Source organism: Enhydra lutris, unplaced genomic scaffold, assembly GCF_002288905.1.
Source record: "Enhydra lutris kenyoni isolate GAN:26980312 unplaced genomic scaffold, ASM228890v2 scaffoldscaffold85, whole genome shotgun sequence".
In the NCBI taxonomy this organism is placed as follows: domain Eukaryota; kingdom Metazoa; phylum Chordata; class Mammalia; order Carnivora; family Mustelidae; genus Enhydra; species Enhydra lutris.
Genome location: NW_019154169.1, coordinates 7,295,086 through 7,314,401, shown reverse-complemented (window position 1 = coordinate 7,314,401; position 19,316 = coordinate 7,295,086). Strand labels below are relative to the sequence as shown.

The 19,316-nt window shown below is 52.2% G+C and overlaps 2 protein-coding genes across 2 annotated transcripts in view; one reads left to right on the top strand and one right to left on the bottom strand.

Moving 5' to 3' along the window:
• The window catches only part of LOC111161376 (ryanodine receptor 1), a 108,644-nt gene extending 107,659 nt beyond the window's left edge, over positions 1-985 (bottom strand). The window contains 1 exon segment of the mRNA XM_022524996.1: positions 938-985. Coding sequence (XP_022380704.1) covers positions 938-985 — 48 coding nt within the window.
• A 5,810-nt stretch (positions 986-6,795) lies between these two features.
• Positions 6,796-19,135, top strand: LOC111161497 (RAS guanyl releasing protein 4). Its single transcript, XM_022525196.1, is given in 19 exon segments — positions 6,796-6,818; positions 9,676-9,860; positions 10,280-10,398; positions 10,515-10,576; positions 11,190-11,321; positions 11,428-11,581; positions 12,804-12,977; positions 14,267-14,383; positions 15,207-15,482; positions 16,524-16,604; positions 16,684-16,788; positions 16,918-17,022; positions 17,024-17,037; positions 17,144-17,288; positions 18,086-18,122; positions 18,227-18,312; positions 18,314-18,362; positions 18,482-18,588; positions 19,079-19,135. Coding segments are annotated over 19 exon segments (2,028 nt in total).
• Positions 19,136-19,316: the final 181 nt, after the last annotated feature.

The following is a 19,316-nucleotide window of genomic DNA, read 5'->3' as shown; positions in this document are numbered from 1 at the left end:
ACTCAGCCCCACACCCAGATCAGCCACTGGGAAGGAAAAGTGGGAAGGACTCTGAGATGGACAGCCCCTCCCCTCCCCATCCTCTCCCTGTCCCCTGCCCAGGCCCCAGAAAAGCTGGCTATTCTGGGAGGGACACCTGTTGTTCCAATTCCCATCCCTGCCCCCCAGCAGGGGATCAGAGATGCCAGGAGACAGAGCTAGGGAGGCAGAACAAAATGAAGAAAGCCTAAAGCCAAAGAACAAAGACAGAGACAGAGACAGAGACAGGGAGAGACAGAGATGGAGAGACAGCAAGACAGAGAACCCAAAAAGATGGATAGGGAGAGACACTACCCAAAGACCATTAGCAGCCATATTTGGTCCTACTACCCAAAAGGGAGGAGGGAAGAAAGAAGACACAGAACCCGAAGGTCCCCTCCCAGGAGATCCTCAACGGCTGGAAGTTTCAAGAAGTTAGGTCCTCCATACCACCCCAGCCTCCTTCCCAAAATTTAAACTAGGTCAGAGTCTGGAGCAAAAGAGAATCAGGCTAGGTGGTGTGGCGTTGGGGGAGGGGGAACAGCTAAATTAAGCTCAGGAATTAGAATCACCTTCCCCAAGTGCCCACTTCCAGGGTGGTGGGGAGTGGGTGGGAGGGAGGTGCTCCCTCAGCGGCCCCTCTTCTCTAGGACAAATAACTAATGTCAGAAGAGAGTGTGGCCGAAGATCCCCCTCCCCATTCTGCAGTCCCAAAGTCTTCTAATTCTCTATGGTGAGAAAGGTGAGCGAGACTGAGAGACGAAAAAGGAGAAAGAGTGACGGTCACCCAGAGGGACAGAGGAATAGACCCTGAGACTCAAAGGCCACCAGCAATCAGTACAGAGATATCCCAAGAAAAAGAGACACTCAGAGGACCCGAGAGATAGCCCCAGAGACCCCCTAACACAGAGATACGCACCGTGCGCAGAAACTGGACCTCATCCTCGCCCTCTCCTCCGTCACCCATGATGTCGAGGCCCGAGGAGCACGGGCTGAGGTCAGGGAATAGGAGGACGGGGCTGTAGGCTGGGCGGGTGGGCTGGGGGTGGGCTGGGGTCGGAGACCTTTTGGGGCACCCGGGAGGTAGATGGAACTGAGAGGAGGATTCGCGTGCTGGACAGAGCTGGGAGGAAGTCTCCGCCCCCCCGCTCCCATTGGGCCAGGATGCCCAAGGCCACGCCCCTCACCGGAGCCCCACCCGCAGATTCCAAACCTTGGCCAGAGCTACAAGTAGGTGGTGTCCTGGGAGGCTGTACGGGGAGATACCGGAAGTTAGCTGCCGCCTCTCCACCTCCATGGTGAGGAAGGCCATTCTCCCATTTCACAGAGACCAAACTGAGGCTCTGAGCTGGGAAGCCTCTGCTTGATCCCATACAACGGAGCTGGGATGCACACCAAGGTCTGGCACCAGACTTAGTGATTAAAAGCAAGGACTCTGAGTCAGACAGTCTGGATCTGAATCCCAGGCTTGTCACGCCCTTATGTGTCCTTGGACAAGTCACATCCCTGCTCTGTGCCTCAGTTTCCCCAACTGGTAAGGAGATTATTAATAATACCTACCTCACAGGGCCTTTGCAAGAATTCAGTAAGATAACTGATTTACAGCACTTAAAGAGTACCAATGCATAGTAAAAGTTATTATGTAAGTGTGTTTATTATCATCATCATCCTCATCCTCATCATTATAAAATCTTTTGAGGCAGGAAAATAGCCAATAGCAGACGTCTTTTGTGTGCCTGTTGTATTTGAGGCTCCAAACAAAGATATTTTTACAGCATCTCATTTAGTTGTCAGGACAATCCTGCTATTATTCACATTATTAGAGGAGGAAACCAAAATGCACAGTCCCTACCATGTATAATTTTAAGGACCGGAATGAATGATGCAGTTCTCACAACAATCTTGTGAAGTCAGTAGCCTTGTGGTGCTCATTTTACAAATGAGGAAAGCTGAGGACAATGAGGTGGGGTGACTTGCCCAGGTCTCACAGAGGCTAAGCAAAGGATCTGAACACAGTGCTAGGGTTCTTACCCATTCTACTTTATTGTCCTGATATATAATAAAATCTAATTATAACAAAAACCCAGTTCCCGGGGGCCAGCTCCCCCCAGCCACCACCAGAGTTCTAACCCTCCTCCTCCCCAGGGGCTGCCTGAGCCACTGAGGGCCACTAGCTGGGCCACTGCTTTATGCAGATGAGCTCCCTGGGTTTTGTAAACAGGAGAGACCCGAGAGGGGTAAGCTGCTCCTTCTTACTTTCTTGCTTAGGACTCTCCATGGCCTGAAGGTGCACTGGCTCCCCCCAGCACCCCACCGGCTCTCGGGGAGCTTGTTCCCTAAAAGAGGGCTCTGTAAGGCTTGGGGGCCCAGTGCAGGATACCACACACACCTGGGCCTCCTGCCACTCATATACCTTCATGCCTCTGGGCCTCAGTTTCCTCACCTGTCAGTTGGGCTAATTTGGAATAGTCCCTACACGGGGCAGCGGCGGGGCGGGGTGGGGCGGTTTCATGGGGAAGATCCCATGAGAAGACCTTTTAGAGCCTATGATATGGTAACTTATTGACACAGGGAGCTTACTGATAATATTAAGATTATTAACACGTAATGATATCTATTAAGTTATACAAAACAATATCTTGCACTTCAATAAAATTCTACATAATATGTTGAATGTATAGGGGCGCCTGACTTGCACAGTCACTTAAGCCTCCAGCTCTTGATTTCTGCTCAGGTCATAAGATCAAGCCCCGTGTCCAGCTCCGCACTCAGCATGGAGTCTGCTAAAGTTTCTCTCTCTCCCTCTGCCCCTCCCTGTGCTCACTCTCTCTCTAACACAAATAAGTAGGGGCCCCTGGATGGCTCAGTCACCTGCATCTGTCTTCAGCTCAGGTCAGGATCCCAGGGTCCTGGGATGGAGCCCTGCATCAGACTCCCTGCTCAGCCAGCAGCCTTCTTTTTTTTTTTTTTTTTTAAAGATTTTTTTTATTTATTTGACAGAGAGATATCACAAGTAGGGGGAGGCAGGCAGAGAGAGAGAGAGAGGGAAGCAGGCACCCTGCTGAGCAGAGAGCCAGATGCGGGACTCGATCCCAGGACCCTGAGATCATGACCTGAGCCGAAGGCAGCGGCTTAACCCACCTAGCCACCCAGGTGCCCCAGCCAGCAGCCTTCTTCTCCCTCTGCGGCTCCCCTTGTTTGTGTGCTCCTGCTCTCTCTCTGTCAAATAAATAAATAAAATCTTTAAAAAAAATAAGAAGATAAAATAAATAAGTAAATATTTCTTTTAAATGTCAAATGTATAATAGGTTGGTATGTGTCATATATTTAAATATTGATATACTGATGCAACTATCATATATAACACATAAGTTTGTACCATATTTTTGAATTACATAATGCATAATTGGGGCACCTGGGTGGCTCAGTGGGTTAAAGCCTCTGCCTTCCGCTCAGGTCATGATCCCAGGGTCCTGGGATTGGGCCCCACATTCGGCTCTCTGCTCAGCAGGGAGCCTGCTTCTTCCACTCTCTCTGCCTGCTTCCCTGCCTACTTGTGATCTCTGTCTGTCAAATAAATAAATAAAATCTTAAAAAAAAAAAGAACACACACACAAAAATATATATAATACATAATTATATAATTATATATTTAGGCTAATATAATCACACAATGTAATGTAACTATGTTTATATATGCTTGCATATTAAATATTAAAATTTTCCTCAGAATTTAGTGTATAACAAAATTATTCTGGGGCGCCTGGGTGGCTCAGTGGGTTAAAGCCTCTGCCTTCAGCTCAGGTCATGATCCCAGGGTCCTGGGATCGAGCCCCACATCGGGCTCTCTGGGCAGCGGGGAGCCTGCTTCCCCTTCTCTCTCTCTCTGCCTGCCTCTCTGCCTACTTGTGATCTCTGTCTGTCAAATAAATAAATAAATAAATTATTCTGTGTCATTGTACATTATATCATAAGATATTAATAGCGTTGGTTTTTTTTTTTTTTTTTTTGGTCAGTCATCATGATGTGTCTTAAGTCCTACCCATGTTGCTCTGTGGACACCTGTTCTGGGTTTGTGGGGGCTTTGCAGGACTTCCTGGTGACTCTCCTCTTGGGGTGGCACCCAGGCTGCCCCTAGCTCATAGAAGGATCTGTTTGTGTCCCTTTACGAGACTGGGAGCAAATGTCCTGGTACGCACACCCAGGAGCTAACTGAATTCGACTAAGTTGTGCCAAGTGGTCCTTGGGAATCAGAGTTCCCAGGGCCCCACATCCCCAATCTCCACTTGACATTTTCCAGCTTCCAACCTTTGCCAGACCAATGGGATGACTCACTGTTGTTTTAATTTGCACTTCCTTGATCAGTTACCAAGAATTTCTAGCATCCTCTCAGGTGCCTGTCAGAGTCCTGGGGTTTCCTGGTCATTTGCTCACCCTCTTGGCCCATTTTTCTTTTCTTTTCTTTTTTTTTTTTTTTAAAGATTTTATTTATTTATTGGACAGACAGAGATCACAAGTAGGCAGAGAGAGAGAGAGAGAGGGGGAAGCAGGCTCCCTGCCAAGCATAGAGCCTGATCTGGAACCCTGGGATCATGATCTGAGCTGAAGGCAGAGGCTTTAACCCACTGAGCCACCCAGGTGCCCCATTGGCCCATTTTTCTATCAGAGTGGCTGTCTCTTTTTCTTGTTGATTTGCAGCTGTGCCTGTCACCTTCTAAAGATTCATTTCTCGTTGATTTTAAACTTTGTAAAATACCTGTTCCCACTCTGTCATCTCATCTGATACTTGTCCCATGGTGTCCTCATTAAAAGAAATCTTTATTCTGATATTATCAAGTGCTAATGCCTTATGAAGTTTTGTGGTTTGCTTCAGAAGCCTTTTCCTTTGTGGTTGGCGGTGTTCTTGGGGGTGTCAACCATCCCTCCAGGCCTTGAGAGGGGTGCTTGTACCAACCTCCCTTCCTGACGATTCTCTGGGTCCCTGGGGTTAGGGGGCGGGGTGTGGACACACCACAAGCTCTGCTCAGCCCGCATGTTACATCACCTGGTGCGATGCAGGGGCTGGGGAGATGGACTGAGAGATGGATAGACAGCACGTTATGGCCTGCCCCACTAGAGACTTGGTGAGTGGGGGGAGGGGGAGGGGACGGGGAGAGGCAGGGAGAGGAAGAGAGATTGGACCTGAGACTATACAGTATGTCATGTCACGGAAAAGTTAAATGACATGAGCTCTGGGCTTGTCTAAATGTTCCGGCATGGAAAAAATAATCCATGGTGACTTCTTTTAGTGAAAAGAAGAAAGGAGTAAAAATATCCGTCTAGGAGAGCTCTGGTTGAACTAACTAGCACCCGAGGTTTGGCAGAAGCATATTAATTACTATGACCCATTTATTCCACTCCTGGGTATCTACCTACAGCACTGCGCACTTGAACATTCAGCAAAGACCAGGTGCTAGAAGGTTCACGGCAGCCTTGTTCACAACAGCCCCACGCTGGAAGCAACGCAGGTGTCCATGACAGGAAAATTGCTCAATAAAGTGTGGAAAAGTCACACAACGCAGGAACCAAAAGGAATAACTATAACCAAGTATAACATGCAAGAATCACAAAAACATGATTATCAAGGGGAAGAAGTCAGACACAATAAACTATTCCATTTAGAAACAACTCAAACCCCCGGCAAAACTACCCTGCTAGAAATCAGGCTAGTGGCAGCTTTCCAGAGGCAGGGCTGGGACAGGGCTTGTGCAGGGGACTCTGGGCAGGATGGAAAGTTTCTGTTTCTTGATTTTGTCACTGTCACGGAGATGTGCTCAGTTTATCACAACTCATGCACCTAAACCCTTAGGATTTGTGCTTTTCCTGTACACCAGTTTACAAATGACAAGCATGACACATTTAAGCAAAAGAAAAAAAACGCACATACTCAAAAGAAAAGTCTACGTTTCTATGAGCACGTATTTGTGTACCTAAACAAATGTACAGCCAACGGAACAGATGAAACCCAGCAATATGTGATACTGGTCTCCCCTGCCTAAGGGGGAAGGGGCCCCCAGAGGGCTTACCTCCAGCTATAATGTTTTTCATAATAAGATAACAGTCTTTAAGATTGTGTGATGATGAAATGGGCTGATATTTTAAAAGCCCTTAGAACATTGTGTGGCATACAGCAGGCACTACTTAAGGGCTTATTACAGCAAAAGTAATAAAGTGAAAATGTTTTCTGGGATACAAATGGTACTCTTAAAAAGAAACCAAGATTAAAAGAAACATAAGAAGAAATATACAAGGTATTACGTCTCGTGACTTTCCATTCAAACCTTTGTGTCTTACATACACCGATATATCCTTACAGAAATGCAGAATTTCTGAGCACATATTTTTACATAAATGTGTCATAATAGCCATACTTAAAAAATAAAAAAAAATAAAAACTGCTCTCCTTGAAGTACAGCAGTGACAGAACAGAGAATCACGGGTCTAGAGACCGAAAGATGGGGGAGATAGAGAGAGAGCCCGCTGGGTGACTGGGGGTGGGGGCGGCAGCACCGGAAACCTCAGCCTGAAGGGATCCCCATGTGGGGGAGGGGGGACCTTTGGTCTCTCCCCAGCCTCTTCCTTCCCCCTGGCCTGGGGCTGGGTGGGGAGGGGCAGTTCCTCTTTTCTTCCCAAGCACTGATGAGGCCCCAGCTCCCAAGGGGCTAAGAAGCTGGAGCACTGGGGAGGGGGAAGAACTGAGCCAGACTCTTGCAAGACCCCCTCCCCCCACCAGGAAACATGAACAGGAAAGACAGCAAGAGGTGAGAGGACCCTTCCCAAGGAGACCGGGAGCACTCTAAGACCTTGGGCCTCTGGCTGCACAGGAAGGCTGGGGAGTACTAAGGCAGCCGGCAGGGGCTCGGGCTCTAGGGACAGGAGCTGGAGCAGGGGCAGGGGACACAGGTGAACAGTACTTCAGGGAGTCCAGGGCTGCTAGGGCTGGGGCTGTGTGTCTGAGCATCTGAGGCTGGTCCTTGCTGTCTCTGGAGTTTCAGCTGCTCTGTATCCCCTTCTGCCCCGCCCCCACTCCTCCTTGCTCCCTGGATTAGGTGTCTCTGTCCTCCTGGGGCTCTTCCTGGCGTCCCTTGCTGCCCCCTGCTCCTAAACTGGAAACTCCAGGCTCCTGCCGGACCCTGCCCCAGGGGAGGGGAGTATGACACAGGGCAAGGCGGCTCTCCTGCTTCTTAAACCCCTCCTGGCTGCTCTAGGCACTATGGAGAGCAGACTGTCCACCGGTAAGGGCCTCGCAGCTTCTGGAATGGGCTTCCCATGACCTGGACAAACTTGCTTTCCTGTCCTCCCAGGGGCGATGGTGGCTGGGTCCCTAGCCTGAGTAACTCCTCCAGCCTCCTCTGGCATGTCTCTGATGGGCAGAGGGGTCCCCTCCCCATAACATCCAGCAGTTTAGTGGCGGAGACCTGGCTGCCTCATTTTCTGGCTGTGTGACCTTAGGTAAGTCACTTAATTGTTCCATGCCCCAGTTTCTTCCTCTGTTAATAGAATAACACCCCCCCACCCCACCCCCCAGGAGGGCCTGGGAAGTCCTCAGTGAGACAGTCTGGAACAGTGGTTCCCAAGCTTGAGCATGCATCAGAACGACCTGGAAGGCTTGTAAAACCCAGACTGTCAGCGGCACCTAGCTAGCTCAGTCTGTGAAGCAGATGGCTCTTGATCTCAGGGTGGTGAGTTCAAGCCCCACGATGGGGACAGAGATTACTTAAAAATAAAAAGTCTTTAAAACACACACGTATACTGGGCCCACCTCTAAAGTTTCCGAATCTGTAGTTCTCTGGTGGGAACTGAGAATTTGTATTTCTTTTCTTTTCTTTTTTAAGATTTTGTTTATTTATTTGACAGAGAGAGAGAGAGATCACAAGTAGGCAGAGCAGCAGGCAGGGAGAGAGGGGGAAGCAGGCTTCCTGCTGAGCAGAGAGCCCGATGCGGGCCTCGATCTCAGGACCCTGAGATCATGACCTGAGCTGAAGGCAGAGACTTAACCCGCTGAGCCACCCAGGTGCCCTGAGAACTTATATTTCTATCGGGTTTCCAGGTGTTGTTGGTGGTACCAGTTGGACTATGCTTTGAGAACCACTGATCTAGACAAAGGCACAAGCCTCCGCCCAGCACATACTCAATGCTCAGTAAATGCCAGCTCAAGAACACTCAGGACTGATTCTCTGAACCCTTAGGATGCGCCAGGGATATGGCAGTGCCCTTGTGATGAGGGTCGCCTCACTTCTGCTTTCACTCTGTACCCCAGGCCTGGCTTCTCGTTTGCCCCATCACATTCTCTGTATCTCAAGTTCGACTTCCCCATCTCTGGCCACTTAACAGCTTCAGCAAACTAAGTCCCTTATTTTTTTTTTAAGATATTATTATTTGTTTGTTTGTCTGTTTGAGACAGAGAGAGAGAGCACCTGCACGAGTGGAGGAAGGGGCAGAGGGAGAAGGAAAAGTGGACTCCCCACTGAGCAGGCTTCAGGTGTGGCTCCATGCGGGCCTTGATCCCAGGACCCTGAGATCATGACCTGAGCCCAGAGCAGACACAACCGACTGAGCCACCCAGGTGCCCCAAACTAAATCCCTTATTTAGCACTTTTGAAAAGCAAAGCATTGGATGTTCATAATAAATTCCTGGGGAAAGTCTAAGGATGACAGAAACTGAAGCTCAGAGACATTAAGTGACTAGCACAAAGTCACACAGCCAACATAAATTCCTCTATTCCCACTCTGTCTAACCCTTGTGGAAGCCAAGCTCATTCAGCCTGGATTCTGCTCCCTCCTTCCTCTACCATCCCTGTCTCTCCATTACCCTCTTTCCCCAACTGGAACACAAGCCTCAGGGAGGCACAGGGCAGAGCAAGGGTTATTTTTAAACTTTCCTTGAAGCTGCCTCACCCCAGGGACCCTGCCCAGCTCTGAAGAGCCCTGGTGAGGCCACTTTGCATCCATATCTTCTCTCCAAACCTAGGGACCCAGGCTGGCGGCTAAGACTCAGGTCCTGCCAAAGTACTGGCTTAGGGGAGGGGTCTATCACCTTAGGAGGCAGTCCAGCTTGGGGAGGAGGGACGGATGGACTCTCAGGGGTCTGCTGCTTTCATGAAGCCTGGGGGAAGGAGGGACCACCACTGGAGAGCGAAGGGGAATTCTGAGGATCTCCCTGAAGGCAGAACCTGGCAAGGACAGGAAGGAATGATTGGGGGAGTGGGGGTAGGAGGGGTGGGATGCTGGTGTCCAATGATTCCCTGGGAGGTCAAGAGTCATTCCAGGATTCTGCCAACAGGAAATGTCTCCATAAGGCCTTGGAATTATATAGTCAAGGGGAATTTGGGGTCAATGCCTGGAGGAAGGAGTTCTTACAATTCTCTGGAAGGTCCTTACTAATCCTGGGGGTCTACTTTTCCATGATTTCCTTGGGGTTCAGGGTGGTCTTGAGAGTCTTTTCCCCTGATTCCTTGAAGGGGGCAGGAGTAATCCTTTGAGTTTGCTGGTAGGAGAAGGCTCCCGTGATCTGGAACACTCCAGGGGTTTTCTCCCATGATGTCTTGGGGTTTTGGGGTAAGAAGAATTCTGGGGGTCTGCCCAAAGGACATGATTCCCCGGGGGCTGTGCCCACAGGAAGTCCCACCAGGAATGCCCAGGAAAGACAGGGGGGCGGGGCCGGCCCCGACAGGCCCGGCGCCACAAGACGTGCCCCAGCCCACGGGAAATCAGCAAGGTCATGGCTTCCATGGCTCTGGGCATGCTGAATGAGGGCGGCTGCAGCGAAGACGAGATGCTGGAGAAATGCATTCAGTCCTTCGGTGAGTATCCCCTTCCCTGGCCAGCCGCCCCAGTCCTAAGGTGGCAAAGCAGCCACCTCTTTCTAGGCCTCAGTTTTGGGTGCAGGGGTAGGTATAAAGTGGTAGCAAGGGTGTGTGGAATGAATCTCAACCACAACATTCAGGACAAGAGAAACACACACGTTTCTTTTTCCTGAGATGCGGAGGGGGAGGAGGTCTGATGCTATTTCCATCTACACCGTGACTTGCCAGGTGCTATGCTGGTCTCTGCCCAGTGCAGACAAGCACACCCTCAGGAGGCCAAGCTGCCTGCCCTAATTCACGCAGGGAGAAAGAGGGAGAGCTGGAGCTCAAACAAGACAATTCCAGGGCCTCTGGAGACCGTGCAGTCTCTTGGCCAGGACCCATTCCGACACAGAGTCCCCTTCTCCCGCCCCTAGACTCAACAGGCAGCCTGCGCCGTGGGGACCACATTCTCAACATGGTACTGGCCATGCACAGCTGGGTGCTGCCTTCTACCCACCTCGCTGCCCGACTGCTGACCTTATATCCTCCCAAGGCCATGAGCAGGGCATGGAGGGTAGAGGGCAGAGACCCGAGAGTCGGGGGAGATGGGGACAGGGTAAACAGGCAGGTTTGGGATGCTGGATATCAGAGCCTTGACCAGAACTCAAGTACCAGGAGGCCACAGGGAACACACAGGAACAGAGGCGGCTCCAGATCTGTCACCTGCTCAGGTAGGGCTGGGCCCAGACCTCGACTCCCATGACTCAAGACCCCTGTCTTGTTCCCTACCCCCAAAAACACCTCCCAGAGATTCCCCAGACTGATTCCTCACAGACCTACTAGCCCTGCTCCCCCAAATACCACTTCTGAGATAGGCCTTGTTTGGTTCCCAGGACCCTCCCTGTTCTGCTCCTTAGAGCCCTTACCTCTTAGAGACCCATGACCAGATCCTAGAGACCCTCTCATAACTGATGTCCAGAGACCTCCAGCTCTGATCCCCCAACCTCCCATATGCCCTGGCCTAACTTTTAAGACCACTCTCACCTTGTTCCCCAAACATCTCACCCCTCAGAAGCCCCAGTTTAGTTCTGGAGACCCACCTCCCACTATCCTGCTTCCTAGCAATCCCACCTCCCAAAGGTCGCCCCAGTTTCTCTCCCATTGAGTCCCCAGCCTGCAGTTAGAGGCCCCCAGCCCTAGAGACAGCCCCATCTGGTGGCTCTCCAAACCCTAACCTTCCAGAAACCCCTAGTCCAGTACCTAGAGACTCCTCAGCCCAAGAGACCCCTTTCAGAGAACTTCCCCATGCCCAGCCTCATCTCACCACCTCTAAACCACCCTCAGATACTGGCTGACCCAACATCCTGAGACTGTACACCAGGAGCCTCAGTTAGAAGAGGTGATAGGTCGCTTCTGGGCCACTGTGGAGCAGGAGGGCAACTCTGCCCAGAGGAGCCTGGGAGACTCCTCCAACCTGTGAGTCAGTCACTCTCCACCCCCATTCTGTCATCTCCCTCCTCAACCCCCCATCCTCCACCCTGTACAATACCCTGTCCGATACCCTGCCCCTCTTTGCTCCCAGCCTGAGTCCCGGTGGCCCTGGCCCCCCGCACCCCATGAGCAGCCCAGGCCTAGGCAAAAAGCGCAAAGTGTCCTTGCTTTTCGACCACCTGGAGACGGGGGAGCTGGCTCAGCATCTCACTTACCTGGAGTTCCGGTCCTTCCAGGCAATCACGGTGAGGAGTCTCTTCCCCCACCTGGGGGTGACAGGGAGTGGGGTGGAGCCCAGGGAGACTCAGAGGACCCCTACATGGGCATTAGGCAGAGATCTCAAACTCAAACATGGGGGCTAGGAGGTTTGGAAAAATACGTTAAGCTGGCTGGGGACAGAACTCCTGGGTTCAAATCCTCAGCCCTTCCTCATCTGTGTAACTTTGATTTAGTTTCTCAACCTCTCTGGGACTCAGACTTCTCATTTATAAAATGGAGATCATAAGACTTCATTAGATGGTTGGGAGAATTAAATTAATATGTCCATTTAAAAATGCTTGTCAGGGAGTGCCTGTGTGGCTCAGTCATCTGACTGACTCTTGATCTCAAGTCTTGATATCAGGGTCATGAGTTCAAGTCCCACATTGAGTGTGAAGCCTGCTTAAAAAAAAAAAATGCCTGTCACAGTGCCTGGCACAGAGTAAGTGCTCAAAATATTTCATTAATTATTCATTTATTCAAGAAGCATTTAAGTTCACTGTGCCTTAGTTCCATTATCTGTAAAAAGGGGAATTTAACACTTCCTGCCTCATAGGATCAGTCTTTTGTCCAGAGTGAATGCTACCTGGTAGAACAATCTATAATTGCCATGTTTTGCCATATTTTACCCACCCAAATGACAATTTCGTATGCTTTAACCTATATATAAGTATTAGCTATTGCCATCACTACTTCAAGGGAAGGCGGTGATCGGGTTCCTTAACATGAAAATTTCCTGATCGATCACACACTGCACACATAGTGCGGGACGCATAGGTATGGAACGCTGACCCCTTGAGCAGGACAAATAGAAATTGCTTTCATGCCCTCTTTGCCATCCTTCCCTTTGCTCACTGAATACCAGTCAGGTATACAGTTATGAGCAACAGACTGGGTTCACACCTGTGTGACCCTGGGCAAATTATCCCTCTCTGTGACTCAACGGGCCTCATCTCTAAAACACGAATAATACAGTAGGGTATTCACTCGGTAGAGTTGATGTGAGGATTAAATTAGTTGATAAGACAGAGGGCTCAGAACGGTGTTGACTTTATTTAAACATTTCTCGTCAGCGGGAAGGGGCACAGTGATGTCAAGGACATGTGACAGCCAGACTAGGACCCCAGAGGTCCTAGCTGCTAGAGGGATGGGCGTGTGAGGGCAAGGCCGAGGCACCACTGCCCACCCTGACGCCCACCTCACCCCCAGCCCCAGGACCTGCGGGGCTACGTTTTGCAGGGCTCCGTGCAGGGCTGCCTGACCCTGGAGGGATCCGTAGGGCTCAGCAACAGCGTGTCCCGCTGGGTGCAGGTCATGGTGCTGAGCCGTCCTGGGCCCGCACAACGTGCGCAGGTGCTGGACAAGTTCATCCAGGTGGCACAGGTGAGGCCCGCCCGGAGGGGCTGAGGGGCTGAAAGAACCGCCGGGCGCAGATATCTGACCCACCCGCCTCGCAGTCCAACTGCCAGGCCTCGCCGCTGCTGACCAGCCCAGGAGTGAAGTTATCCACACCCTGGCCCCGGCCCCCTTTGCATCACGCCCACCCCGACTCCGCCCCTGAGGTCCCTGTCTGGAGGTTCTAACCCGGGACTGTGACTGCACTTCTTCCTTGACCTTGATATCACCACGTCACACCAGCCCTGGCCCCACTTGGTCCTTGACGTAGCTGTTGACGATGTCCTCTCTTGGCCCGTCCCCCAAGCCTTATGCCCGAATGTTCTGTCCACAGGGCAGCGAAAGCATCTCTGGCAGGCCTCCACGTTTGTGTCACCCCCCACCTCCGTCTCTAGGTCCCAGCTGTCCCTTCGGGACAGACTGCATGCCTCCCTCCGCATCACATCAGGTCTCTCTATGGCCCAGCCTCATTGTGTCACAACCTCTCTCTTCCCCTTCCCTAAATAGATACCTTCGCTCCTTTCTGGAGAAAAGGGAAGCCTCCTGCCACCACCGTGGCCACACCCCTCGCGTACTTCCTCTCAGGCCACGCCCTTCCTCTCGCGTGTGCCATCTCCTTGCCTTGCCTGTGCGGGTCCCCCGGACCTGGAGATTCCAGCGTCCACCAGGGGTCTCCTCGGTCAGGCGGTCTTCCATTCCTCTGGCTCCACCCCATCCCCACCCCGACCTCTGCCCTGCAAACTTGTTAAAGGGAAGGATGGGGCAGTTGGCCCTGATGCTCAGCTGACCCCACACTTGTCCCTCTTGCCCCGCTGACGCTTCCATTTCACTCTGGCCCCATTCACCTCTGCCAGGCTCCTAACTCCGGCCCAGAACCCAGGCCATCTTCCTTCAGCTGTCTGACTCTCAGAGCTGTCTGACCCCCAAGCGCCTGTCACCTGACATATGTCTGAATCCCCCACACCTGTCTAATCCTCAAACCTGTCTAACTCCTCACACTTGCCTGACTCCCGCCCCCAGTTTTTTCTGACCCCATGTCAGTCTGTCACCCGCCTGACCCCCCACGTAATGCCTGTACACCTGCGTGCAGCCCATTCCTTCCTGACACTCCCACCTCCAGCCACTCCACTTCCTGCCACCTCCCACCTGATGCTCACAGTGGCCCATACCCACACATGCCTGACACCCCAATTCAACTGGGATGCCGTCACGGGAACCCCCATTTTGCCTCTCCCCCATGTGATACCCACCATCTCTGCATCACCCTCCCTTCCTAGAGGCTCCACCAGCTGCAGAATTTCAACACACTGATGGCCGTCACGGGGGGCCTGTGTCACAGTGCCATCTCCAGACTCAAGGACTCCCATGCCCACCTGAGCCCTGACAGCACCAAGGTGAACCCCCACTATTCTTCCCAAAGTTCCAGCGGTCAATTATCCTGAAGCCCCACACTTTTCCCCCATCCCCTCCATCCCTACCCAGGGGCCCTGGAGCTACCTGGAGATCTTGCCCTCCAAATGGGACAGAACCCCAGACTGTCCTCCTCTGCCTTTCTTCCTCCCTCTTCAAGCATGCACACCTCATGCTGACCCCTCTCCACTGTTTCCAGTCCTGAGCAGGACTGGAGGGAGGCAGATGAGAGAGATGGTAGCAGAGAACTTGGGAGTCCCAGGTGGGGACTGAAATGATGCCCCTAAGGACACTGAATTTAGGCCACCCATGGGAGGAGCACAGGTTAGGCGTGTCCCGGGAAGTGTATGGGGAGAGTCTAGTGTAGGGGTCAGGATTTGGCAGGAAATTAGGCTGGAGATGCCCAGGGGAAGATCCTGTTGAGATCTTCAAGCTGAACTAAGGACTCTGGGCTTTATCCAGAGGGCAATGGGGAGCTAGGAAAGGTTCAGTAATGATGACTCATTTCAGTTTTGGGGAAAGTAATGATGACAGATTTCAGTTTGGGGGGAAAAAAATCACTCTAGCCTGGGGAATGGGGGATATGGAGCTTTTCTGAGATGGGAACCCAAAAGGAAGAGCAGTTGGGGGGGAGGGGATGCTGAGGCCAATGTGGGACATGGAGGTAGATGTCCAAATTACCCCTGGGCCCCTGGGAGTGCAGAACCCAAATGGAAGGCTGCCAGGACACTCCCCTCCCGGGGGCGAAGGGAGCAGAAATGGCGTCCCTCACAACACCCGCCCCCCACAATATGCCCTCCCGCACAGGCCCTGCTGGAGCTGTCTGAGCTTCTTGCTGCCCACAACAACTACGCCCGCTACCGCCGGGCCTGGGCTGGCTGCACTGGCTTCCGGCTGCCCATCCTGGGTGTGCACCTCAAAGACCTGGTGTCCCTGCATGAGGCACAGCCCGACAGGTTGCCTGACGGCCGCGTACACCTACCCAAACTCAACAACCTCTATCTGCGGCTGCAGGAGCTGGCTGCCCTCCAGAGGCAGCACCCCCCGTGCAGCGCCAGCGAGGACCTGCTGCACCTGCTCACAGTGAGCCGCCCGGCCCTGCCCAGGCTGGGGTCCCAGACACCGCACCTGTAGGCTCTGCAGACTTAGGGTCCTGGGTGCAGGAGGGTCCGCGTCCTTGTCATGCCCATTCTACAGATTGGGAAACTGAGGTCCACAAGGTGAAGTCACTGATCTGCTGTCCCACAGCAGTAAGACCCGGATTTGAACCCAAGCAGGTCAGCCTCAGAACCTGTTACCGTATGTTAACCACCACACTACATCGTCAGACTGGGAGTGTGTGGTTCTGGCTGCATTCTATTTATATAATTTTATATATGTATTCTCTGCCCATGAATCTAGAAATTGAGAGAGACTGGGATTCTGAAGGCCACGGAGTCTAAGACTGATTTTCCGGCCCCAAGACAGGACCAGCTATGTAATTCGCAGTACCCCGTGCAAAATGAAATATGGGGCTCCTTACTCAAAATTCTTCAGAATTTCAGGATGGTGACAGCAGGGGATTAAGTGAAGTGGGGCCCTTCCGAATGTGGAGCCTGCTTGTGAAGTTGGTCTTGCCCTAAGATGACTGGTGTCCAAAGCTCTGTGTTCTGCTGATTCTAGAAGGCCATCGAGCCCAAATATTTATCGAGCACCTGCTGTGAGCCAGACACTGCTTAGCACATCAGGGGAAAAAAAAAAACTGCTGTTCTTGTGGGGCTGACTTCCCAGTAGGAGAGACAGCCAATAAAACAAAGTAAATGAGTAAATCATATGGTCTTTCAGAGGATAAGTGCTAATAGTGAAAACTAAAGTAGAAACCAGCAAGAAAAGTCATAGGGGTTTACAAGTTTAAACAGGACCCAAAATAAGCCTCAGTGAGAAGATGGCATTTCTAGACCTAGGAAAAGGGGGTGTGGAGATGGACCGGGGCCTCGGTGGAAGAGGGGAGCCTAGGAGTCCCCAGAAAAGAGGGGCTTTGGGAAGAGGATACAAATGGGGATCCAGGCAAGGCACAGGCCAGGCCGTAGGTAGGAGGATGGAGACAAGGATCGGTAACGCCCTTCCCCCCCTCCCACCCCACAGCTTTCCCTGGATCTCTTCTACACAGAGGATGAGATCTATGAGCTTTCTTACGCCCGGGAACCCCGCTGTCCCAAGAGTCTGGTAAGAACTGACCCCTTCCCCCTGCCCACGAGCCCAAGCCCACACACTGACTAACTGCTCCCCTCTGTCCCTGCCCCAGCCACCCTCCCCCTTCAAAGCGCCCCTGGTGGTGGAGTGGGCCCCTGGCGTGACACCTAAGCCCGACAGGGCCACCCTGGGTCGGCACGTAGAGCAGCTGGTGGAGGTAAGGAGGGGACTGTGGCCTGGCCACTGGGGGCCAGGAAGGAAGGCATCTGTACAGTCCTGACCCAGAAGAGATCCAAGACCAGGAGGATCACGGTTTGGCCTTACTCTTTTCCATACTCCTCTGAAGTCTGTGTTCAAGAATTACGACCCTGAAGGCCGAGGAACCATCTCTCAGGAGGACTTTGAGCGACTTTCAGGCAACTTCCCCTTTGCCTGCCATGGGCTTCACCCACCCCCCCCGCCAGGGGTAAGTACTCCTGACTTCTAGGTCCCCCAAAGATGAGGACACTGGGGCTGCCGGGACTCCTGGGAGAAAGGGGCCAGTCACGCTGAGGTACAATCTCTGCCCCTAGGAATGGCTCCTACAGCCGAGAGGAGCTGACCGGCTACCTGCTCCGGGCTAGCGCCATCTGCGCCAAGCTGGGCCTGGCCTTCCTGCACACCTTCCAGGAGGTCACCTTCCGCAAGCCCACCTTCTGTGACAGCTGCAATGGCTTTGTGAGTACCCTGCCCCTCTATTGGCCTTGCGGCCCATCTTGCCCAGAGAGTCCCAGGTCCTGACGCCTCACAGCCCAGGTTCCGAAAGCCAGCCCTGCCCTAGAGGGCTCCCAGGCCCCGAGCCCCAGATGGTCACCAAATTCCGGAAAACTCCCCAGTCTCAAATAATCCCTACATCTCATATAAACCCTAAACACTGAATATGCCCAGAGTCTAGATAAAGCCAAAATCCCAGATGATCTCCATCTCGGATCACTGCCAAACTACAAATATCCCAAACCCTAGATAATTCCACAGACCTGGGTGGACCATCTCCAAGCAGAATCCCTTTCCAAGTCTTTAGACTCCAGAGAATTCAAACCTTGGATAATTTTCAAATTCAAGGCATGCTCAAACTCTGGATAACAAACTGATCTCTCAATCTCCAAACCAAGACTAATTCATAAACCTTGGATTATTTCCCAAACCCACGTTTTCATTCACTTCCTATTCATGGAATATCTCCTGCGTGCCAGATTGTTCTAGACTTGAGGGCTATGTAGGGGGCACACAACAGAAGACACAACAGACACCATCCCTGCCCATAAAACTCATGGTTCATTAATTCCAGATTTTATCTAATATCCCAGGTGACTCCCCAAACTTACAATAACCCCAAATTCCTTTAGTCCCCACTTAAGCCTCCAACCTTGAGAATTTCCCATACGGTCTCCACACTCCCAGAGACCAACCCCAGCCCCATCCACTGCCCTCTTTCCCCCACAGCCTATGTCACCAACTCTGCTTTCTCTTCCCAGCTCTGGGGCGTCACCAAGCAAGGCTACCGCTGTCGGGGTGAGTGAGGCCTCAGTGGTGGGAAGGAAGGCCAGCACCTACAGGCCAGATGAAGGGGGTGCCCAGGCTGGGCCTCTGCCCGCTAACTGCTGACCTTCCCCCAGACTGTGGGCTGTGTTGCCACAAACACTGCAGGGACCGCGTGAAGGTGGAGTGTAAGAAGAGGCCAGTGGCCAAGGGCGATGTGAGCCCCCCCTGCAGCCCCCATCCCACCCACACCAGTTCCCCATGCCAGCTGCGGTAAGACCCAGGGTGTGGCTGCCCTGGGAAGGGGGCATAATGAATGGGGCTGTAAGTCCAAGGTCATGAGAACTTTCCCATCATACCCACATCCCTCTCATCTATCACCCTACAAACAGACTCAGAAGACAGTCTCTCCTACACACTATCCCTGGAACCTGAGACAGGGTGCCACCTTTGCCATGCGTGGACGCAGACAGAGCCCCCGCACCTGGAAGCAGAGACGGTAAGGAGGAACTGCCCCGCACAGTCACCTGGATACAGGGGAGAGCCATTTGCTTGGGGGGAAATCCAAGCTGATTTGGGGAAGCATAGGAAAGTAAAAAGATGCAAGAGTCCTGAATTGTATGGGCAGGAGGGTACAGATCGTGGTTCATTTCTAATGTTAACTGAAAAATAAAATTTTCAGTATGTTGGAGTAGCAGGTAGCCAGTAGTAGAACAGAAAAAGGATTTTAAGGAGAAAAACAGAAAAAGAAGAAAAAGGCAAGGAAGAAGCCAAACACACCAGGAATTGTAACCGGTGTCAGTGGAGGAGATCTTACTCTGTGAAGGTAGAGACCTTCGGATTGAGTTCAAAAACCAGAACATCCGGAGAAGTTTTCATTCATCTCCTAAACAAAGTCGGGGAGAAGCTCTGCCTGTCCCTGGCAGTGCCCCGACTCTTAGATGCCACCCCCCCCACCGCCCCGTGACCCAGTGTCTTCCTCCTTCCAGGTGCCCCTCCCAACGACCACCTCGCCACCTTCCCAGTCCTCCAAGCTGAATTCCTAGCCCCCACTTGGGTCTGCTGTGTCTCACCTTTCTCCAGAGTCAGTCCCAGGTCCTGTTATTCGGCCTCTGGCAGGACCCCCAAAGGCACCACCGCTTTCCCAGCCACACCACCTTCAGTAAAGAGTTCATCATCTCTTCCTCAGGAAAGTGATTTTCTTCCTTTGCCTCAGAGTGGCCACAA